Source organism: Pelodiscus sinensis, chromosome 6, assembly GCF_052426305.1.
Source record: "Pelodiscus sinensis isolate ZL-2025 chromosome 6, ASM5242630v1, whole genome shotgun sequence".
NCBI lineage: Eukaryota > Metazoa > Chordata > Testudines > Trionychidae > Pelodiscus > Pelodiscus sinensis.
The window spans coordinates 34,138,856-34,163,977 of record NC_143057.1 but is presented as its reverse complement, the minus strand read 5'-3'; the positions used below and the strand labels follow the sequence as shown (position 1 = coordinate 34,163,977).

At 37.2% G+C, this 25,122-nt stretch overlaps 1 protein-coding gene across 4 annotated transcripts in view; it reads left to right on the top strand.

The window, feature by feature from the left end:
* TRPM3 (transient receptor potential cation channel subfamily M member 3) overlaps positions 1 to 25,122 on the top strand; it is a 591,213-nt gene that overhangs the window by 406,518 nt on the left and 159,573 nt on the right. For all 4 annotated transcript variants that reach the window (XM_089779235.1, XM_075931703.2, XM_089779234.1 and 1 more), the window contains exons 2-5: positions 7,048 to 7,127; positions 7,858 to 8,062; positions 17,111 to 17,324; positions 21,387 to 21,511. In XM_089779235.1, coding sequence (XP_089635361.1) covers positions 7,048 to 7,127; positions 7,858 to 8,062; positions 17,111 to 17,324; positions 21,387 to 21,511 — 624 coding nt within the window. The remainder of the gene's footprint in view (positions 1 to 7,047; positions 7,128 to 7,857; positions 8,063 to 17,110; positions 17,325 to 21,386; positions 21,512 to 25,122) is intronic.

Below are 25,122 nucleotides of genomic sequence, written 5' to 3'. Positions count from 1 at the left end.
GGATAGGCATCTAAGGGTTTATTTGTACTGCAACACAAATTCACACTCAAGCCTAACCCCCCTTTCATCTACACACAAATTATACTAATCAGGGCTTAGAACCTAGGTTGCAGGACCCCATGGGGTGGAGGTTATGAGCCTAGAGTCAAGACAGGGCCCAAAATTCAAGGTCTGTGCCTTACAATGTAGACACACACCACTGGAGATATGCTGTAGAAGTCGATCAAAAGTATTTCAGAATCCTCTGGGCTTTTGTTGTCCTCTGGATAGTCAAGTTTTCCATATAGCACCACGAACAAAGGCTGGAGCTGCTACACTTTGGAAGGACTCTAGGAAGTCTGGGAGATGGTTTGTCTAGATATACCCTTAAGGTACGTCTAGTCTACAAGCCTCTTTTGAAAAAGAGCATCTAGACAACAAAAAGATTTTTTTTGAAAAAGCGGCTTGCTTTTTTGAAAGAGAGTCTAGACACTCTCTTTTGAAAAAGCCCTGTTTTCATGCAATAGCGCCTTTTTTGGAAAGTCATCTTTTGAAAAAAGGCGCTATTCCTCGCAAATGAGGTTTACCAAAGTCAACAAAACCGCCGTGTTCTTTTGAATTACTGTCGACAGAATGTGGCGGTAGTTTAGAGGCAGGTGAAGTTTTTTTTGAAAAAACTCTGTAGTCTAGACACACCCTAAGTGACTTTGGATCATCAATCCTTTTGACTTTCAATGGGACTGGTGTCCTTGAAATAATTTAGTTGCTTTTGAAAATTCCACTTGTAAATATCTAACCCATATTTTAAATGTGTGAAGTTATGTACTTTGGAAATATTCTGGTGTCTGTCCAACTGCATTAGCCCACTCTAAAGCAGATGACAAACTTTTTTTCAGCACTGCTTCTGCCTTGCTGAAGGTTTTTGTTTGTATTGTCCAGGTAAATTAGTGAGATTGTGACAATGAAAGCTGGTTTTTCCAGCTAAGCTGAGTTTTAGCAGAAATTATCCTCCCTAACAGTACTGCTTTTGGGTTCCTTGTTAATTATTTGTGTTAGTCTAAGTTTCCAATTCTTAGATTAGCAGTTAAGCATCATTGCTACTTAGTATGTTACCTTCTTGTAGAGTTTCTTGTCCTGTGAGACTTCTGCTGCTAGCTTTTTAATAATCATTGTAATCTCCCATGTGAAATGGATATTCAGCTCATCACTAATGACTGTTCCTGGTTTTAGGACTCCCGATTTCACTTCATTAACAATGAACTGAGTTTTACATTTTATAGCATTTATGCTGTACCTTTCTAAACCTGCAGCCTTTTTTAAAAAGCTTTGATTAAGAAACTGGAGTACTGTTGCCTTGTGTGATTTACACAATATAAAATGGTGCTCCCTGCAATGAATGCATGGACTATTCTGTTTATTAATACTCTTATTATAAAAACAGCCATTGTATTGTTGTTTGTTGCCTCATAATGTGAGAGTTAACACATCTCTGTAAGATCTTGCACAGATAGATCTGTTAATCTGTGGAAACGGTGGCAATTACAGACATTTTTCAATGCAATCTCTTTTGAAAAATTCCCCATAATGTCGCAGGTTGACATCAGAAGTTGTCAATAAATATGGGAGTTTTTACTGATGGTTTATTATTTCTATCACTACCCAAAGCTACCCCCCTCCAAAGAGAGAGAAGGTATGATTTCTGTCCCAAGAAGTTTACAAACCAAGACCTAAATCCAGCAGCCTTTTAAAACATGAATAGACAGATAAAATCAATAATTTTAATAATGGAGATTGCCTATCTCCTAGAACTGGAAGGGACCTTGAAAGGTCATCGAGTCCAGTCCCCTGCCTTCACAGCAGGACCAAGTACCATCCCTGATGAATTTTTGCCCCAAATGGCCTCTGCAAGGATTGAATTCACAACCCTGGGTTTAGCAGGCCAATGCTCAAACCACTGAGCTATCCCTGTTAAGCCAGGTTTGGTGTTAAACATATGCTTAGCATGCCTGGCGGGACCTGGTCCTAAATGAGAAAACAATGCAAAGCAGGTGGAAGAAGGCAGACAGTGCAAGTCTATGATGAATGGAACCCTGGGCACTGAGGTCAGAAGAACCCCAATGAAAGTTTGGATCTTGGCCTTTCAAGCTCTTCAGGAGCACCTCAGCTCTGCTCCTGCAAAGTATTTAAGTAGATGTTCCACTTCAAAGTGAAGTTTGGGTGCTTATGCAATCATCCAAACCTTCTGATGTCTATCTTGTCCCTCCCACTTCTCTGTTCCAGTCTCTTCCCCTTCTCCTTTCTTGCAAATCAGATCCTTCTCTTTAAAGCCACCTTACTCCTCTTCTTCTCATTCCCAAACCTCACTCTTTAACAGATTCTCATTTACCTGCTGTTTTCCTGATAACCCTGTTCTCATCTTGGTTGGTATCACACAGAAAAGATCTCTCCATTTTTCTTGATCTCTGTTTCACTGTGGCTAGCTCCACTAGTAAAATCTTATGTGCAAGAGAGAATCCCCACCACAGTAATCCCAAAATGGAGTGGAGCTTGTCCATGGGATGCCTCAGGTCACTATAACACTTTGTGAGAAATTCCACGTGTCACTCAACCTTCCAGAGGCTACCAGTCCCTAGTGGAGTTCAGTAAGATTGGATGGTCTATCTAGTGACAAAAAGAGTATATGTGTCTGTGTGTGAAGGAGGAGAAACTCATTCAGAATTTTAAAAAGTTTAAATTGGTGTTGAGATTTGAGCTCATTCTTATTTATTTCTCAAAATTAACTGTTATACACACTGCTGCTGGGTATGGTGTACTATACCATCTAGTGGCTCCGAGACCATTTACAGAGAGAACTGTCTATAGCCTTAGCTGAGAGCCAGTTGTATTTCATCTCCTATGGTAGAGGCTTATGCACTAAGCTCCAGAAGTCTCTTGTTTGGTTCTGCCTGTATGTGTTACATAATCACCCATCGAAAATATAGAATTGCTTTCTTCTCAAGTATTCAAATGCGAAGAGATGGTTTATGAAGTTCTTCTTCAGCCTTACTGTTAGACCATTGCAAGCATGCTTTGGTTTTCAAATTTGTAGTCAAGCAAGTCAAATATACATCACTGATTTTTAACTAACACAAGCATATCACAGCTGCTGCCTCTGTGTTTAAAATTCAAACCTTTGAGTATATGAAATAAATTCATGACAATTTATCACAAAACTGTTGGCAAATGCCATATTGTTGATCAACTGTAGCACGTACTTTGTATGTAGAGTCTTAGCTGTTGACCAATAAACATTCTATTTTCATTCTTTAGAGATTAACAATATTTCTTGTGTGGTCAGGTTCTTTCCAGTTCCATACACTGGTTCTTTTGAAGGATGTGTTTTCCTAAATTCAACTTTTTTAGAATCACACACTCACAAGCCTTCTTTCTGAAAACAAAATACAATTTTAAAAAAAGAGCATGTCAGGGCTTGTGCCAGTTAAATCCAAGCTCTCAGGGGATTTGTTTTTCTTTTGGCGTCAGATTTGATGTTCAAATCAAGCAGTGTTTTGGGGCTGTGGATGAATGTCTATAGAACTCTTAATGAGGCTAATCCCACAGCAGCACATTCCAAGCAGTTAATGGGTGCAAGTTCATTGCTTACTTTAACATCTCTTCGGTCAGAATGGAGTGAATGCCTTGCGTAGTGGTAGTCATGAATGTGTTATTAGCAGAATGACCAGCAGCAGTGAAATGTGGACACCACAACATACTTTGGGACTGCCTTAAACATCACCCAAATTTCATGCTCAGGTAAACATTATATATGTACATCAGCCTTTAATCTGGGTTTTTAACTTTTTTATAAGAGAGCAATATTGAGTCCAGGGAACTAAACTATGAGAAAACTTATGTCCATGGATAAAATATCAGATAATTTATTAGTTGAACTCATTGTATTAATTTGCGTTTTGCTATTTAGTACCAAGAGATCATGTCTGTGTTAGAATGAGAAACAAAGACAAAGTGTAGTATCATTTTCTACTGTATTAACTCATATTTTACATCATAATTCATGTATAGACTGATCATATCTGACTTGTGTAACAAAATTTTAAAAAGTTCAGTTCCTCTGGTCACTTATCTCTGCCTTTGATTCTATAGTGAAGACTGTTACAAACAGTTTTATTATATCTTTCGTTTCTGAGAATGAATGAATATAGATAGTACACTATTTTTCATTGCAAATTTTCTGTCTCAGGAAGCTCTTGGTTCAGTGCAATACAGTTGGATGCTTTCTTTTGGGAATGAAAAGAAACAGCGAATTACAAAGATAAAACATATTTGTTATTGTGCAGGCAAGGTAATAGACCTTTTAAGAGCAAAGAACTGGAAACCTTTACTGGACTGAAAACTACATTTTATTTTAATTTGCTTTTTTAACAGTTTTCTATACACTTGCCTGTTAATTAAACTTTTTTGAAATATGTGCTTCCCCACTTATTTTAAAAAGTATTGTTCTGTGAAGTCTCTTTTGTCAAGTATTTTCTATTTGATTTTGTTATTGTTTAGATAAATTCAGTCCTGAGCTATCTTTAAAGAAGAAATCTTAAACTATCTTTAAAGGTATATTTCAATTAGTGAATTCTCCAGAGTCTGCTGCAAATTGTTTTTGTGGATGTCCATAAAACATCAGAAGTGTATCTAAAAGGCAACATTCTAGGTAACCCTGCCATGTTGCTGAAGCAGAACTTCACTGGAAGTGTTTTATATCCCAGGAAATTATTTAGGAAGTCATTCAGAAATGTAACATGGAACAACTAACATTATGCTTTCTAGAAAGATGATAGATGTGCCAGGCACTTACTTGAATGTTAAAATAAACAAGTAAATAAACTTAGCATAGCAGATGTTTCCTTATTTCAAGAAACATTACCATGTATAACAAAGAAGCAATTCATCAATCCATTTCTGCTTATATTGACAACCCGTTCCTAAGGCAGTAGTACAAAGTGATACCTGAATAAGCGTGGCGTTGGAATTGTAAAATTTTAGTCAAACAAAACAATCGCCTGCCCCAGCATTTTGAAGTTCCTCTCTTCATTGTCCCAAGCTATATGTGGTTGGGATTTCAGTGGCTACAAATATGCACTGTAGGTAAATATTCAATTAAAGTTTTAGAAAAAATTCACTTTAAAACTCATTAAAAACTTAGTTGGCTAATAAGGAAATGGCTCATTGCATCTGAAAAGCTAATTAAATTACTAAGCTGAAAATTGGACAATTTAATATTGACTAATAGGATATCACGACGTGCAAAAATATTGTTCTTACACATTTTAAATACTTATTTTGATAGTGTTTCAGAGCAGTCCAAGTATTCACCAGAATTTCAGAACAAAGAAGGCAAATAAAGTCTGTTTTGAAAATTAGATACTTTTCTTGACTTCCAGGGTTTTTGATACTCTTTCTCTGTATGTTTAATATTTGCCACTGTGTCCCAGGGTTCCATGTCATAGCAGCCCTCATTCCATTCAGGAGGAAATGAGTGTCTGCCATGGCTCCATGGAGAGTTCTTAAAAGCCTGTCTGAGGCCTGGCTGGTATCACTTGGGTTGACTCCTTCCATAATGTAAAATCCTGACTTTTTAATAAAAGTGTAATCTGGTACATTCACTTCAAAATACAAAATTTACTCTTGGTATTTTTAACACCATCAGGTAAATAAAGTTAATAATTAAGACACAAGAATCAGTTCTTCTGAAAAATACAAAGAACAGTTTTTATTTAAATTCAATGCCAAGTAATAGATTTAGCTATGAATTTAGCTGAGATTTTATAGCATTGCAGAGATGTAACATTGTTTTTAAAGTCTGCACATGTGAAAATTCAAATAGCCTGAGAATTTTCTCTGATGAAACAATTTTTTTGCATGAATCCAAGAAACGTGAGCCTTGGAGATTAAAAATAAGTTGCCGTTTTCTGTGTTGCAAAACAATTGACAGTAAATGGAATGTCAAGCAGTGATGATTCCTCTCCTTCTATGTGTCATGTTTCATTTCCTAAAGGCAATTTTTTTCACTCTTATATAGTCATTATCCCATTGCTTAAATTTGTGTGAAATTCACTTCCATGTTGCTTAAACTTCATTCTCTTCATATACTAAGTTTCTTAATTCATTGCTCCATCACCTGTATGTGATTACTATTAACAATACCCCTGTTTTTGTTGTGTAACTTTATAAGCTTTACCTGTTTGTGCTGAATACTTAAGATTTTCCTTCAATCAAATGAAAACTAAAATGGAAATAATTAAGTTCTATCTTTAGAAGTCTGTTGTGTAATTTGTCAGGACTCTCACTGACTTGACCCATTAAGAACTACCTAGAGAATTAAAAGTTCAGAAACTCTGAAGATAGTTTCCTTCTCTTTTGTTAAAAAAACAAACACTCTCATATCTCTGCATTCTTATCTGGAAATAAGATCATACTGAAGGAAAATCTTTTGCATTACCATTGTGGCTAGAGGCTCAAATAGTATGAAATGGCATTGCTTCATCTAATTGATGGAGCTACATCAATTTGCACCAGATAAAGGGAAAAGCTTTCTTCCAGGGCACTATAAGTGACATTATGTTAAGCTGTTGAACAAGAGTTTTTATGAAATGTTGCAGTGGATCAATAGTAGATGACCATTAATTTATACTGTAGGATTTGTTCTGATTTCTAAACATTTTACTATACTTCAAACTGAGCCACATTAGTTAAAAGATAATTTAAAGTAAAAGATAATTTAAAATTGTTTATAAATTGAAAATAAGCTTTTTTCCTAGAACAGACAATTTGGATCAATCATCGTATTTAATTTGTTCTGCTTTAATTGCTTTTATGTGCCTATAGACACAGGTATCAAATTTATTTGGCCAATAAACATGAAAACATTATAAATATAAATGTTTACCCTATATATCACATTTGCATGATCAATATTTAAAGATTCTCTCCGTATTTAAGTTATTTCTTCATTTATACTTGAAATTCTATTTAATGAATAAATAAAGCTTATGGGATCTTTCCCCCTCTCTTTTTCAGGCTCAGAAATCATGGATAGAGCGAGCATTTTACAAGAGAGAATGTGTTCACATCATACCCAGCACCAAAGACCCCCATAGGTAATTGCAATGCTATATACTGCCTATTATTTTGCTACATTTTGTTAAATTACTACATAATTACAAGAAAATGATTGTGTAGATGATAATTTTTCCAAATTCTGAGTATGTTGGACAAAGATTGGATTGTTTTAGAACCCTCAGAAGGATGGATTTCTATGACATTTGGCACCAATACTTCATACACTCCAGTAGGTGTCAATTGAAATACAAAGCCTGAACTTATATCAGTGTTTCATTTCAAACTCATTCATCTGCTTGGTGATTGTATTTGAGTCCCTTGAATATTTATAGGCTATATTAGAGACATGCTAGTATTGTAAGAGACTGATAGATACATGTATGACTAAAATAGGTTGCTGTCTATGTGAAAATTTTTTTTAGCTTAATATGATCTTTGCAAATGTTTAGCGTGTATTACAGAAAAAAGTCTTTGCCTTATTTTTTATATTTAGGACAAAGTGCTTTTTATTTAGTTTTAAATAATAACAGGACATGACATAAATGCGAATTAAGAGTCCAGAAAGTCATAGCTATATTGTAACAGTCTCTTCCATTGATATTTCAATGCATTTGCTACAAGACGGGACTTCTGACAACGCTATAAAGTTGCTTCATCCTGAAAATGACTTTCTAAGACCTCTGCAATGCATACAATGAGTTTCTTTAAATATAGTGTGTTCCATTGTTAGTCCAAAAAAACACACATAATTTTTGCTTACTACCGTAGGTGTTGCTGTGGGCGTCTAATAGGTCAACATGTTGGATTGACTCCAAGTATTTCCATTATTCAGAATGAGAAAAATGAGAGCAGACTGGCTCGAAATGACAGCCAGCCAGAGAAGTGGTCCATCAGCAAGCACACTCAACTCAGCCCAACTGATGCCTTTGGGACAATTGAGTTTCAAGGAGGGGGTCACTCCAATAAAGCCATGGTAATCCAAACTCTTTCTTAAAATACTAAATAATGCTAATAACCCCCAAAAGGCATTCACAGACTAATGAACAAATATCTTCTCCTTTCTGAATTCATTTAACAGTTTTACTTGCTTGAAACCATTTTTTCTTTTTTTAGGTTTCATGGGTCATGGAAGGAAAAAGGTAATTGGGCTATAATATAAAATCAACGGCAAAAACTGCAGTTCTACAAGAAAGGGGCTATTGGATACGATAGAGGCACTATCATTGAGTGATTTGAGTGAGGGACAGGATGTCTTGGCTACCTCTACATTCCTGACATTTACTGAGGCTACGTCTACGTTGCAGCATTATTCAGGATACCAGAGAGATCCCCAAACATCTATCCCGTGTTTTAACAGCAGCACCGTTATTTTGAAATATAATGGGCTTGCTATTCCAATGTCCCTGTAAACCTCATTCCATGACAAATAAGGGATGTTTCAGAATAATGGGTTGTTTTGAAATTTGGAACTGTGTAGACAGTGCCAAATTACAAAATAAGCTATTTTGAAATTGACTCAAAATAAGCTACATTATTTGCACAGCTCAAATTGTGTAGCTTATTTCAAGCTCTTGGTGCAGTGTAAATGCACCCTGAGTGACCAAAAGCAAGTCAGTTACTATTTCAGGAAAAGGTATATACTATGTGGTTTCCTTCAATTCACATTTATGGTTCTATGGATATTTTTCATGGAGTTGTGTGTACACCCTCCGACAGTGTCTATTCTTCCAGTGCAAACCCAGCTTTTCAGGTATGAGAGTAAATGTTTGAATTTCTAGTTCCTTTTGTCCACCTTTCTAGCATTCCCTAGAGTTGTACTGTTACTTCTTCCTTCTCTAAATTCTTGCTTCCTCCTCCTTGTTCCTCTCTTTGATAGCCATCCCCCATACTTTGACTAATCCATAACATTATTAGAATCCTGGTAAATCATAACCTGTCATGTTTTGGTAAGGTTGAAATGTACTTTATTTCTCTTTCATTTTGGACAATATGCCTGTCAGAGTCAGTAAATCAACATAGGGAAGGATTTCAGAAAAGTTGAGAATTTGAAAGTCAATGGCAGTTAGTTGAAGCAAAATGCAGGACAATGTAGCACTTTAAAGACTAACAAGATGGTTTATTAGATGATGAGCTTTCGTGGGCCAGACCCACTTCCTCAGATCAAATAGTGGAAGAAAGTAGTCACAACCATATATACCAAAGGATACAATTAAAAAAATGAACAAATATGAAAAGGACAAATCACATTGCAGAACAGAAGGGGGATGCGGGGGGGGGGAGGAGGAGGAGGAAGGAAGGTAAGTGTCTGTGAATTGATGATATTAAAGATAGGGAGAGTGGGATGTTTGTGAGTTAATGGTATTACAGGTGATAATTGGGGAAACTGTCTTGGTAATGGGTGAGATAGTTCAAATTCTTGTTAAGTCCTTGTTGGCAAGTGTCGAATTTTAACATGAATGACAGTTCAGAGGATTCCCTTTCAAGTGCAGATGTAAAAGGTGTAGTTAGGTGCTTAACAGGTGTAGTTAGGTGTAAAAGGTGTAGTTAGATGTAAAAGGTGCAGTTAGGTGCTTAGCAGCCATTTGTGCCTTTGAAAATCTCCACTTGTATCTGTTCCTGAGGTAGTAATTCTGGGTTCTGATACTTCACAGTGTCACTCATGATGAGTAGATAGAGAAATAGCTAGAAAATTACACTGTTTCCCTGAGGGTCTAACAAAACCTTAATGCTCGTTCAGTGGAACCTGAAAATTGAGAGAGGAAATCAGCTCACTATTCACTGTAATAGAAAAGAGTGTACAAATATGTCTATTTCAGTATAAAATAAAATAGAATTTGTCTAAAAGGAATAAATCAAGCTACTCATTTCACAGTGCTATATATTGTATTCAGTAGAAGCAGTATGCTTCTTACCAATGCAATTGAAGTACAGTGCTCTAAAATATGGCAAGGAGCAAAAAACTGTACTCACCAGCTGGTATCATGCTCATTGTAAGAACTTCTGCCACATTTGTACAATAAGTAGTACATAATAAGTGTGATGGTAACACTGTTCTTGGTTTTCTTTTAAGAGTTTTTTTCTTAGGGTAGATATAATGAATCACCTTCTGAGAATCTGTCAATGTTATTGTACCCATGCATGTCCCAGAATATTAGCGAGACCAGGTGAGTGAGGTAGTATCTGTTGATGGACCAACTTCTGTTGATGCATGAGAACAGCTTATTCAGATCTATAGAAGTGCTGTGTGTAAGCTCAAAAGCTTATCTCTTTCACCAACAAGAAACTGGTTCAGTAACTTAGGCACCTGTGTCCTAAGAATTTGAGAGACATGGTATAAGAAATCAGCAAAACCAGCGAAACTTATGTAGTGATATTCTTTTCCTTATTTAATTGATACTGTGTATTTGCCTACAGCAATAAAGTACCCTGTAAGCTAATGTTTCTTAAACTGTGTTCTGCGGCACTGGTGTGCCGCAGAAAGCAGAATTCAAAATGGCCACCCTTAAAGGGGCAAGTGACTTTTTTTGGCTCAATAACAAAAACTTGTTTGGTGTTCCTTGGTCTTAAAACGTTTACGAAACACTGCTTTAAGCTGTATGCATGTATGGCTACTCAGAAGAGCTGATTAGAAGAGCGCCCACAGCGAGATTGTTGTTTCTACTGGTGGTGCACTTTTGCATGTGTCTCAGTGCACATAAAAAACTTATTCTGCACATGGATGGAAAAAAATCCACACATGGATGGAAATGATTAAAAGGAATATTTACGGCAGCATTGACTAATTCAGAATATCTACTTTCTATCCACATCCTCCAGCATATGTAAGATGCTGCTGCATTAATAACATTTGAAGTAGTTTTCCACTGGCTATGGTGGAATTATATTTATAATTCTCTCTGCCATTTATCCTTTTAATGCTTGAATGGAATTATTTGGATAAATTAACTCTCTTATGACAGTATATTTTTTGAGATAAGATGAGTGATGGTTGAGAAGTTAAAAAAGGGGTATTTCCTCATTTCTTCTGGCATTTGAGTGACCAGTTAGTACCACATACACATTTCTAGATCAAAAATTAGTCAGTATTTTCTTTACTTTAATGAAATGGTTAATCCTGCTAATACTTAGGAAAAAAATTTTGAACTCAATATTTAACTTAAGGAAACCCTTTAGAGTTTTATATTTAACTTCTAAGTGCCGCCCCTCTCCACCCCCGCCGCCCGCAATCAAAATAAAACACCCAGGCATAAACAAAAAAGAAAGGACTCTTGCTATTAATTATTTTATTATAATTAAGGACCCAGACACACACACACAATTTCCCCCCAAAGTCCCTTACTGTCTAGCTGTAACAGACACAGAAGACAAGATATATTGGAAAACCCAGAGGAGGAAATAAGTAGGATTTTGTTGTAATAAAGTTAAGTGGTAATATAAACCTGCATTAATAAATCAAAACTGTGAATTTGCAGGACAGAGCTCATTAGGGTATCGTTAGTCTGTCTCCATGTATTAATCTCTCCTCTATTTGTTGGGATCAATCTTCTTTTTTATCAAATTATTTGAACTGTTTTATTACCAAAGACCTCTTAAATATAGACCTTGTCTCACCCAAAAACTGGTAGCATGAGTTAATAAAGCACTTTGTGTTTCTCCAAAAATGTTTGGGGTATTATTTCATGAGGACTACCACTGTATCACATACCTATTGTACACTGCTCACTCAGTGTTCTCCTGAAAAAGACCTCCATCCCACAAAAGGCTGGGAAGGAGGCTAAGCAGTGCTAACTTCCATCCTCTTTTGAAAGAGGTCATGTGCTATCAGAAGAAGGGAGACAGGAATGTTAAAACAAAAGACGGGACTATGCAGCACTTTAAAGACTAACAAGATGGTTTATTAGGTGATGAGCTTTTATGGGCCAGAGCCAAGGCTTTGTCAGTTATAGATCACCTAGATTGAGGGGGATACCACCCAACAGATTTGTTAGCTGGATTTGAGAGATACAATACCACACTTTAAGGCAACTGTTTGAAAAAATTGAGACTGGATTTAGGTGGACTCCTAGTGAATTATAAAACAGTACATGGTATGCCATCAAGTTTTATATCAACACCAACCCCAAGAATAAATGTATGCAAATGTAGTTTGACAGTCCTTTTTTATTTGAGGGAAGAATATATAAAATAAGAAAAATGAATTGACTGACTAAACATATTTTGGGGATCTGGTCCCTGGTAAACCAGATGTAAACAATCATTCATTGCTGCAGCATGCACTGAATTTAATGGACTTAACTAAATTGTTGTCTTGAATTTTTTCTCACACATATAATTCTGGAAACTCTTTCATTAATTGGGACATCTGACTCCTAAAAAGATTTCTAATGAACTCTGCTTTGCTGAACTAATGTTGCTTTGGTCATGGTTATACAAGGTTGGATGGAGATGATGGCTTCTTGAAAGGTTTCCAGTGAATTAAACACATTAGTTATATCTTTAATAACTTCCTGCTAATCCAGAGTGTTCAAATGATACTTTTAAAATGCTTATTGAGTAGTTAGCATATTTTGCAACTGCAGAAGACAACGTTTATTACTGTGGAATGGGCTCAGTGTCCTTAACATTGTTTTTCATGTTGCAATCCATTTGAAATAATAAGGTTACTAGAGAATGAAATACACAAAGGGCTAGATCCAAAGCCCCCTGAAATCAGTGAGAATTCTTACATTGAGTTTTATGAAATTTTAATCGGCTCTAAAATAGCAAAAACAATATTAACTAATAAAGCTCCAATCCTGCTTATGTTAGCTAATGAGTTTTTGCTCTTATAATGGGAGCCCGATCAGACCTTTTGCTGTAGGCACAAACAGCAAAAGATTCAGAGATTCAGTTTAGTTTAGAAAAGTATCTGAAACTTGAGACACTTATTTGAAATGGCCATCTCCTTATGCAGTAGTCACTAGTGAGAAAATGTGGAAGGAAGTGCCAGATTGCATTGTAGAAGGCAAAGTATTAGGCAATATGTTGATCTAGGGAGAATTCAGAAGCACTAAAGTGTTGTATCTTGTCAACAGCAGAATGGGTCTGTACAGTGAGTTTGTAGGTTTCTTCCTCAAATTATCATTATCAGTAATAAGCCAGACACGATGCATATTGCAGTTTATAATATGTATTCAAATAGAGGTATTGTGATTGGAGTACTGTATGGCTCATGTATGAAAAATTTTACCAATAGCTACTACTGTAGCTCAATTCTAACCTAGGTTGGGCTATTTTGCCGCCATCTGGGTTTTTATTGATCAGTGAAAAATGAAATCAAGCCTCTGGTTAATCCCTTGAAAAGAAAATTAATCTTCATCGTGACAGCTATTAAGTGATATTCTTCCTGGCAAACTCAGTAATCAAGCCATGGATTAAATGGACATGGAAATTTGAACTAATCTTTCAGCCGGTGAGGCAAAGTGTATTAACAAATTGCTGTGGTTGAAATTGTACTTCTGTTTCCTATCTTGGTACCTGTTTTGTTGATGCATAGTAGATGTAAGTCTTTGATACTGATCATCTGGCTTCTGTCACCACATTTTTGTTTATAAAAAATATAATCACTTCTGAAACTTGTAGTAGGGAAGCTGCCCACTTTGGAGGGGTTGAAAACAGTCCAGAGGGAGCCCAGGCAGATCCTAGCCAAGAGGAAAGGGCTTCTAGAGACAACCAATAAGGAAAGGACTTGTTGAGGCAGCCCAGATATAAGGGGCTGTTCAGCAGAGGAAATCAGGTGAGTCTCTCTCTTCACCAGTAAGGGAGCAGAACTGGTTGCCTGGGGAGGTACCTTAGATAGAACTGTACTGGGCAGGGTAGCGAGGTAGAGGAAGACCTTGAATAAAGTGTTATGGGAAGTGGCCCAGGGAAAGCAAGCAGTGAAGGGGGAAGTGGAGGAGGGCAGTAGGGCATTGCTAGTAAAAAGTCTCTGGGTTGGGGAAGGCCTGGATCTCACCCACTTGCCAGAAGAGAAGAGACTGGGGTGAACCAGACTGCAGTTTGCTTCTGAGGTGAAGGGGGCTGGACTCGAGGCTGCAGTTTTTTACTGAGGCAAGTGGGAAGACCGAAGGACTGGGAGCTAGGGCACAGCCAGAGGGCGGTATCCTGAAGAGGGCACTGTTCTGGGAGTGACGTGAGTCCAGAGCTGAACTGAAGGAGAGAGAATGGTGTGACAATGGGAGAGACCTCATTAGAAGGAGGGTGAAGAGCTAATCGCCAGGCAACCAGCAGGAGATGTAGTGGTAGTGATTGTGTGCCCTGTTAGAGCTGAAAAGCAGCTATCAGATAGAGACACTTGAGGGAGCCTGATGGAGCTGAGAAGTGGTTCCGCTCAAGTTCATAGTTAACTTTAAAAATGTTTCCGAGCAAGCCGTGGTGAAAGAAGCCAGTAATGGCTGCAGTATTCTAAATGGAAAAGGCCAAATGTTCCACTAGAAAACTGAGAGAGATAAATTATTAATATGATCAAAAATGCTTTCAAAACCATTTATTCATAATTTACTGGGTGCTTTGGCAGCAATGACAAAAGAATTATCTCATACACATTTAATTACATCTGAAATGATGACAAAATAATTATCCCAGGCACACCAAACTGAAAATGTTCTCCCACGAGAACTAGAATGAATAAGATAATCACAAAATTGAAGTCTGCGCATTTCTTCTATGGAAAAGAGAATCCAGCATTTTAGCTGCTTTGTCCTTTCTCAGAGGAGTTTCTAAGATTTAAATGTCCTTTGCATAGCTGGTTCTTATAGCTGAAAAAGCCCACTTAGATTTGTGTTTACTCAAATTTTGCCTTAAAATGAAAAATGAAATTTTATAATGTGGATAGTCCTTTTTTCTCTAATAGATGAGAAAAAATGGTCATTTGAAGTTAGTAATAGAAAATTTTCAGACAAATGAGGAAATATTTCCTCAATAACTTGTAGTCTTATGGATTTGTTACTGCTGGAAACCATAGAAGTGGCTGAATAAGGAGTTAATATTTTTACCAGTTGGTAGTTATGAAAGCTAAACTGGGGTTAATGAAATCACATGTTTTATTGAATAAACTTCAGAAGGAAAGCTTCTGTCCTCCGGTCACCCTTTTACAACATGGTTAATGTTCACCATAATCAATTTTTGCTTTCATTTTAAACATTAGGTTTCTGTCATGAGTGGAGGCAGAGTACAGGACTTGATCTGAACATGAATGGCACATGGGATGGTCCTTTTTGTAATAAATCTATATGAACATGGTCAGTTAAAATGCACATATTTTCATGGGCAATGAAACATATGGGCTGTCATCACTAGCAAAGCAGGAACATAATACTCAGGCCAAAAGAAAATCTTCGTTAGGGTTGCCAGATGGTTTCAACAAAAATACCGGACACACTTGACATAACATCACAATCTACATTACATCTTATTTAGAAAATACCAGACATTTATATTTTCTCATTTATATTTTCTAAATTTGTTTCCCGAATAGAAAGCTCAAATACTGGACTGTCCAGTTCAAAACTGGACACCTGGCAACCCTAATCTTCATTCCTTCAACTATATAGACAGTTCAGCCTTTTGAGATGTTGAGCATTCTCAATAATAGTTAAAGTATGTGGCTACTGACCCCTGCCATCGATTAGTGGTATAACCTTTTGTAACCCTTGTCTTGTGACAGGGTACAAGAAATAAACACCAGTGTCTTACCAACATTCCTGTGTCACAACTCTGTTATGCCTCAATTTTGATTGAAGTCTATTATAGTCAGCATACTCGAATGCCTAACAGAGCTTACCTTTCAATTTCAACAATCTAGCCCTGTGCCCCTTAATAGTAAAAAGACTTAGCTGTCAGCTCTGTTAGGAGCAATATTATTATAGCAATGAGAATTAATATTTTTGAATTCTGGCATGTTTTTCAATTTGTCTAAGTTCTATTCTGTTAGCTTTCTCGTGATCATTTGTGCAAATGGGATTCTGTTCACAGGAATATTGAGAGTGGCTATTCACGTGAAGATCCATATTTACACGAAACCATATATATTAGTATTCATGCCAGAAATGCTCACTCCAACCACTCAGAAAGCAGAAACAAATTTACTGCAGATGACCAATCACAGACCACCAATAAGAAATAGACATAGTAAAAGTGAACAAAATTTAATGAAATATATTAGCATAGCATGTTTGTTTGAAATTTAGTAGTAAATGTACTAAAACCAGATACACCTATCTGTGCTGAAGGTTATGCTAAGAAATATATAAGTGAGAAATATATTAGTGGAACACTCCAGAATAAATGTGTGCTCTCTAGTTCAACTAGAAGAGTTATTGGTTTGATGCAGGGTGAAATTCTATGGTCTGTCTTATGCAAAAGTTTAGTGTGCATGAACCTAATGGTGCCTTCTGGCTTTAAAATGTATAGTCACTGGGTAGTAAGTTATTCTTTATTGATCCATACAAATAAAACAAGTTCAAAGGGCAACCTTAATTCAGCATTTTCCTAACTTCTGAGTGCTCGACTTTGTAACCCATTTTTGTATACAATATTTATTTAATTTAATATGTAAATTAAATTCAGGCGTGCTCACTGTTATTATTTTCTTGATGTTTTCTATGTGTTCATCTAAAATAAAAAGTGTTCTAAATGGAGCTATGATACCAACAGCCTCTGTGATCTTGGGCAGATCACTTAACCCCTCTGTCTTGATTTTGTCATCCAGAACTTAATGATAATATTTATCTATTAGAATCTGACAAGGGTGTTGACAGGGGTGATTAATTATTGGGAAGAGCTTTAAAAAGGACCACATTCTGTGAAATTGCTACCTATAATTATGTCACGGTCTGTAGTTTCATAAATTCCTTTCTAATCCATCAAAGTTGCAATTCATTTTTTTTTTTTTGTGGCAAAAGTTGTATGTTTTTAAAAATATTTTCTTGCGGTCAAGAGTCATAAACAACCTTTTTCTTTATCAATGCCCTTAATTCTGCAGTATGTACGTGTGTCTTTTGACACAAAGCCTGATCTTCTTCTCCATCTGATGACTAAAGAGTGGCAACTTGAGCTTCCCAAGCTTCTCATCTCTGTGCATGGAGGCCTTCAGAATTTTGAACTTCAGCCAAAACTCAAGCAAGTCTTTGGAAAAGGCCTCATCAAAGCGGCCATGACAACTGGAGCATGGATATTCACTGGAGGAGTAAACACAGGTAAGAAGCAACTTTTAAAATAAAAGCTTTGTGGCATCAAGCATCATTTTAACATTGTGGTTAAGAATCAGTCCAGTTGAGAGAGGCTGAACCATTTCATGTAATCTTTTTTTACTATGCATTAACAAGAAAATACCAGAATAATATGTGTTATGCAGCTCTTGAAAAATAAAATATTCACTAAAGCATGGAACAGACTGTGAAGTCAAAAAGTAGAACCTGCTGTGTCACAAACTAAAGTGTTCTGTCCGAGGGAATTTCATGAGACTCACATCAGTGGGCCAGTGATAGAAATGTAGCCGTGTTAGTCTGGTGTAGCTAAAACAAAATACAGGACTATGTATCACTTTAAAGACTAACAAGATGGTTTATTAGATGATGAGCTTTCGTGGGCCAGACCCACTTCCTCAGATCAAATAGTGGAAGAAAATAGTGGGCCAGGTACCTTTGGGGAATAGAGTGATCTACAGCTAGTGGCCTGAAAGGATAGTTCATAGGTGTTACAAAAAAGAAACTTTTCATTTAATTAAAGGAAAATGTTTGCCTCAAATAAAATAAGGAGCCAGCTTTTATCTTTTACTTATAAAAACAACTCAGATGCAATGGAATAGTTTCTATTTTGTGTGCCTGAAAAAAACCTTTAATCTGAATCAGTCTTTTTTTCTTCTTCTTCTTTCTAGATTAGGAATCTCAGGGTGCATCTACACAGTACCCTAAACTCAAAACAGGATACGCAATTTGCACAACAAAAATTGCATATCTTTTTTCAGCTGTATTTCAAAATAGCTTATTTTGAAATTTGGCACATCTACACAGTGCCAAATTTTGATATAATACACTATTTCAAGACATCCCTTAACCCTCATGAAATGAGGGTTACAGGGATTCCAGAAGAGTGCGCTTGTTGTTTTGAAAAATATTTCAAAATAATAGGCATGTTTAAAAGACTCAGGGTACCTATTTTGGGATACCTCTAGTATCCCAACATAGCCCCGTTGTCTAGACATACCCCAAGTGGGTTTTTTTCCCCTAATTGTCTTTGGAGAAACAGAAATAGCATATTTCAATTTTTATGCAAAGTTGAACACGTCTGGATTTTAGAGCTCTGTTAGGGAAGTAATTTGTTACCTGTCCACACGAGTTTCACTGTCATGGAGAGACTGGAATAGGGGTGGGGAGAGAGAGCCAGTGAGGAGAGGCACACCATTCTACATATGATGAATGATATTCCAACTTTAAGTTGCAGTACACACATGTAAATTGTTCTGACACGTTGTTTGTATCTGAGTCAACACAGCTACCCTACGTCAATTTTTCAACATTATTTAATCCTTTCAGTGCCTATGGATGGTTGCATATTCATTCCAACATATGGACAATATGGGCTGATACAAAGCTCATTGGAGCAAATGGGGCTCTTCATATTGCTTTAAGTAGTTTGGATAAGGTATAACATATTTTGAAGCTCAGTTCAATTAGATGGTTTTTTGTTTGTTTGTTTGTAATGTATTGAATTAGAGATGTTTGGAGTAATTGTTCAGTTTTCTTTGTTTTTTGGCTGTGAGAGAATTTTGTCTTCAACTCAGCTTCAAAAAGACTGTTAGATAAACCATTGCAATGTATTATCCTAAAACCAATCCTGCTCATTTGCACGTACAACTATAAAATCAAATTCATGATTGTAGTTAACTGTAGACTTAAATTGGATGTCAATTGTACATATAAATTGGGTATCTGTTTTTTTTGTAAACCATAGTTTTGGATAAAAATTCTGTCCTGCATTTCCATTCTGAGTATATTAACAAGCCTTGTGACTGTTTATACAATCAAAGAACACTATAACTGGAAGGGACCTCAATAGGTCATGAAGTCCAGTCTCCTGCCCTCACAGCAGGACCAAGTACCAAATCATCCCTGACAAAATGTCTTTCCAACCTGGTTTTAAATATCTCCAGTGATGGAGATTCCACAGCTTCCCTTGGCAATTTATTTGTGTTTAACCAAACTGACAGGAAGTTTTTCTCAATGTCCAACCTAAAACTCTATTGCTGGAGTTTAAGCCCATTGCTTCTTGTCCTATCATCAGAGGTCAAGAAGAACAATTTTTCTGCCTCCTCCTTGTAACAACTTTTTAGATGCTTGAAAACTGCTATCATGTCCCCTCTCTTCTCTTTTTCTAAACTAAACAAACCCAATTCTTTCCATCTTCCCTCATAGGTCATGTTTTTTAGACCTTTAATCATTTTTTTTGTTTGTCTCTGGACTTTCTCCAATTTCTCCACATCCTTCTTGAAATGTGATGCCCATAACTGGACATAGTACTCCAACTGAGGCCTTCTCAGCACAGAGTAGAGAGGAAGAATCACTTCTTTTGCTCACAACACTCCTGCTAATGCATCACAGAATCGTGTTTGCTTTTTTTGCAACAGTCTCACATTGTTGACTCATATTTAGCATGTGGTCCACTGTGACCCCTAAAACCCTTTCTGCAGTACTCCTGTTACGGCTGTTAACGTGAAGTGTATATCTACATAAGCTTCTGTGGCTCCCAATGTACCCATAATATGGTGGTATTCATATGCCATTCCATGCAATATGATAACTAATGCAGTAGTTACAGTTAGAGAGATAGTTTTAAGTTAATAAAAGTCATGATAGAAACCACCCTGAAATGTTGCCCTCAGAATATTTGTATTCATGACATAGCGTAGGTAGCATATGCTTCACACCTCTCTCATCTATAAACAAATTGCTTTCTATATTCATCTGGTACCAGAAGCTGTATTCACAAGAAAACAATCGCTTTGGCAGACAGAGAAGACCTGCTCTGCACCATCAGGATGTTCACAGCTGCATGGGGTTGAGATGTGGGCATTTTGCCCCCATCTGCCAGACAATGTGGTGGCAGCCTGGGAGATTAAAAGATTAGGTGTCAGGGTTTGGGTTTTTTTAATGTTGATTTAAATGGATATAAGAGGGCAGTAGCTCTGGAGAAACTTGAGGTTATCATCTGACTGTTGAAATGCCGCTCATGTCACTCAAGGATTCATGAAACCAGAGGAGGGAAACAGTAAATAAAGCTGGTTTCTAAAAAAAAAATCAATCTAAGAATGTAATTTGGGGCCAGTCATCCTCTCAGTGAGAGCAAGTAGATTTTATGCAAAGTTGTCAGCAAAGGAGAGCAAGTGACATTAAATTCCTCCGTGCTATTGTGCTACTTAGCAGCAGTCAGGTGATAAAAATAGCTCTTCATACAAGCTGTGTCAAAACTATTATGAAAGTGAACTTACAAAGCAGAACAGAAAGCATGGGTCCAAGGGTAACTGCCTAGTTTGGCATATGGTCTTGTATATGTGCATTGTGCAGGAATTAGCACAGGAATGTAATTAAAGTAGCCAGAAATTGCTTTAAAGGACACAGACAGTGCAGATAGTAATTTCAGAGTATGGCAAGCCATGGGGCAGTCCTTTGTGTGTGCACTTGTCTTTACTTTCTTGTGATCCCTGCTGTTTTTCCCCTTGCTATGAGAAACTATCTCAAGTGATTAGGCTTGTAGTCGATAGGAGGGCGCCACTGCAGTCTACAGCTATGTGTAATGATGTTTTCACAACATTTCCATGAATATTTCCATCACCTTACTTGTGAATTACATGTCTGCAAGGCTTCACAAGTTTGAGGTGACAATTATTACATATTTTCTTCACCTTTTCTGTGTACTGCAGGCATGTGGGTTCAGCTGAGAAAGAGAACAAAGTTATGATGGTCAATGTCTTTGTTTTCATTCGTTGTGCAACACTGTTGAATAAAGTTATATGCAAAATACACTTAGCTAGCAAGACCCTGTATGCATCAATCTAAATCACTTTATTGTGGTCCCAGATCTGCACGTGTAAGTGTATGCTTAAAATTAAGTATTTCTCTAAGTGCTTTGCTGAATAGGGATGGGATTATTCACATGTTTAAAGTAATGCATATGATTAAGTGATTTGCTGATTCCAGAACAAAGTGACCAAAATGCTGTGCTTTGAATTTTTGATTATGTACCTGTGTCGTCTTTTTCAGGAGTCATTCGGCATGTTGGAGATGCATTAAAGGATCATGCCTCAAAATCCAGAGGGAAAATCTGTACCATTGGTATAGCCCCCTGGGGAATTGTAGAGAATCAAGAGGACCTGATTGGCAAAGATGTGAGTCCTAGGGGATATGTGTCCTCTACTACATATCAGTATATTCTGGGGTATTTTCCAATGCTTCTCAGGTACAAGCAATGCTTGTAGTGAAGCTTGTCATTGAAATGCTAACATACATTTTCATGTTCTTAAATGTATACGTTATGGGAGCATAGCAAGATTAGAACAGGAAATCCCTCTTGTGGATTACGTAAGGCTCATGAAATAAGGCGTTGCAGCATGGGTGATGGTAATCAGAGGCAGGGAAAACTGCCTCCCCTGGCCTTACTCATGCTCCACTGGAGTCCCACAGCCTGTTGTGGTGCCAGAGGCTGGGGATGTAATGCCAGTCCTCCGAGTGCTAGGACCACTCTGACTGTCCAGTGGTGTAGCTAGCAGCTCAGCTGCGGAGGGGCCTTACTGGTCAGTGGTGCAGGTGGCTGGGGCAGGCTACAACTGTACTGGCCACTAAGACTCCAGGATTGCAGGAGACTGGTGGTGCCACCCTGGCACAGGGAAAAGACAAGTTCCAGCAGACACATGAGCGGTGGGTGCTCAGGGTCCAGCAGCAGCCACTGGGGACTGATGGGTGTGGAAGGGGTGAGGCTGTGGGGGATTGCCTCCCCTAAGCATGGGGTCACCCATTTCCCATGCACTCCAGTTACTTCTAGTATCTTTATTCCTTTTAAAAATAAAATACAAAGAATTTCCATTGAAAATCTAGTTTAAAAGCATGTTCAAGTTGCGCAGTAAATCATTAAATGTCAGAGGATGACAAAGCTTACGTTTCATGCACAACTTGAAATCTGCCCTCCTTTGCAAATCTATTGTGTTGAGGTCTTTAATTCCATACTATACCCTAGCTACTATATTATATTTAATTATTCCACAGACCTGGAAGGCACATATTATGTGAATTCATTATTCATAAGCCAGGGCTCCACAAGCCAAGGCTCACATATCTTATAAGACACAAATAACATTTACCGTGCGTCTTTCTTCATGTCATCCTTTTTATCGGTCCACATGCTTGAGAATTGTAGTCTGGCATAGCTAATTTAAACTGTTTAGCAATTTTGCAAGGATACCATAGTCTCAGTGTCAGATGGTATTTTTTTGGCTGAAGGTTGCCATCAGTTACAACCATGCAACCCCCACTGAAGTCAGTAGCATAGATGAGGTAATATCTTTTATCAGACCAACTTCTGTTGTTGGCATGTACAAGCTTTTGAGCTTCACAAGGCTAGAACATTTATGGCATTTGAAATGTATGTATAATAGACAAATTGTACTTTATCTAAATCCTTCATATTTTGATAGTTTAGATAAAATGAAACTAGACTGATCAATGAGGGAGTGCAAAATTAAACCACTTCTGTGTCTTCCCATCCTTAATATGTAATATCATCTTTATTTTATTCAATGGTTCAAGTTCATGGTTTTTTACGTTTTTTGAAGTGTGTGTGCATCTCTCAGCCACAAACCCACAATGTAGTTCATTGTTTTGGAGAAAAATAATTAAAGGAAACAACGATTCAAGCAAGGAGGATGACCTATAATATACATAAAACATTATCATCTGTATATTTAAAAACAGAGTTCAATGTCATGAAACTTACAGAAAAGATTAATAGAAAACAGAAGAATAATGTACATCTTGGTCCATGATTTGGTAAAACAACTCATAATAAAGTAAAGGAAAAAAGTACAATGAAAAATTAATATCATAAATATAAATCCACAACAGATCCACCAACAGTAAAAGATTTGGATTTGATATCTGTTGTAGTTCTATGCTTTTGTGCATTATGTCTAGTTAGCTTAATATCACAACTGAAAAAAATGTCAAAACATCCCTTCGTTTGGGTGGAGCAGGAGATATTTTTACCACCACTGGAGACAGAAAATTTGCTTCCACATGTGATATTTTGATATTTACAAGGGTGATATTTACAATGGTGAGAATCTCTCTCACACATGTTCTCTCTCATGTGTGAGAGAGATTCTCTCACATGAGAGAGAACATGGCATGTTGGCCCAAGCTAGGGAGCATGGGGGCGTCATTTGAGCTCCCCCACCTCAGGTGCCAAAATGTTGTAGGCCGGCCCTGGTTACATTCTTGCCAACACTCCCAGCAATAATTTAGGCTGAGGGTTGTCAATTTAGTGAGAGATCAGACTCAATACTCCAACAAATTTTGTATGTTTTTAATGTTGCATGTTAGCCTAGGCCCCTAGGAATTCATTTGTCTTTTTTCTCTTTTGATGCCTGCAGTAGGTTTTGCCCCTTTCACTCTTAAATAAATTAACATTCTAGGATGAATCCTTGTTTTAAAAAGTCACAAAAGTTATGAGCCACAAGCTACACGGCTAAATAGTCCCATTGATTTTAATGGAAGTTTTGTGAGAGAAAGGACTGAGTTCAGACTTCAGTAATGTCTTGCTTTAGACTGTGGACTCCATCTTTCGGATCTGCCCGCCAGCTTCCCCTGCAGTTTTTCAGACTTTAACAGGCTACCAAGATGGGCAGGGCCAATGTCCCTCCTTTTCTCTGCCCACTCCCCACTGCATCCGCACGACCTGCTCCTTTCCTCTATTACTGTTAGCCACAAATTGGGAGCTGAGGCAGGAGACCAGAGGAGAAAGTGCTCAACAGATATCAGGGGAAGAAAGGAGTCACAGTAGCAGTAAGAATGCAACCTAAGTGCTTTTAACGGGAAAGTCCAGTATTTAAGCCCTCTTGAAAGTGTTCCAACTTTTTTTTTTTTTTTAATTGGTGAATTGTCCAGTATTTTCAGCTCTGGCTGAATTCTAACTACATAGTGATAACTTCAAGCCTCTCTGAAGGTTTCAATTTCTCATTTTTTACTGATTTCTTGTCCTTTTGTTCTTTCAAATCCAAGTTTTCTGGGCAAGTTAAAACAAAGTATTATGAAAACAGAATACAACTTTTTCAGAGACTTCATCTTTATCACAGTTAAGTTGAAATGTCTACTCTTGAATTAACTTCTCTAGAGTTATCCTGGTTCAATTGAGTATGTGCACGCTGAGGAAAAAAAGCACTCAAATTTCACACACGGATTAAATTACTGCACGATGATTGTATCAGTGTCTCAGCTGTGTTACACTGAGATGTAGTTCTCTGATCTTTATTGTAATAAGAAGTATCACAGATATAATGAACTGTTTGTGCAGTCTCCTTATTCTCTCATTTCTTCTTTAGATTAATAGTATAGTTCACATCCTTGTAGATACAAATCTTCTGGCTTGACAGCAGACATGAAAACAGACTATTTCCTTCTAATCTCCATCTAAGCAGCACTATTGAAGCTGCACAATGCTATGCCCATAGCACCTTTTGAACTGCACCTCTTTAGCACTATAGGAACATTACTATCTGAAGATACTTAACAGTTGTAGAAATCCTTGCATCCTATTTTGCAAACTACAGGTTAATTTTTTTCCTCTTTATAATCTTGTAGTAGGTAGGCAATCTTCTCAGAATAACTTTCTTTGGTTACATGCCAGAAAGTTAGGGCAAAACAGTGGATAATAGTAACCAACTTTAAGGTTTCTTTGGCCCTAGGCAAATAATCCATGGTCACTTTACTAATATAAGAAAATTGAGCT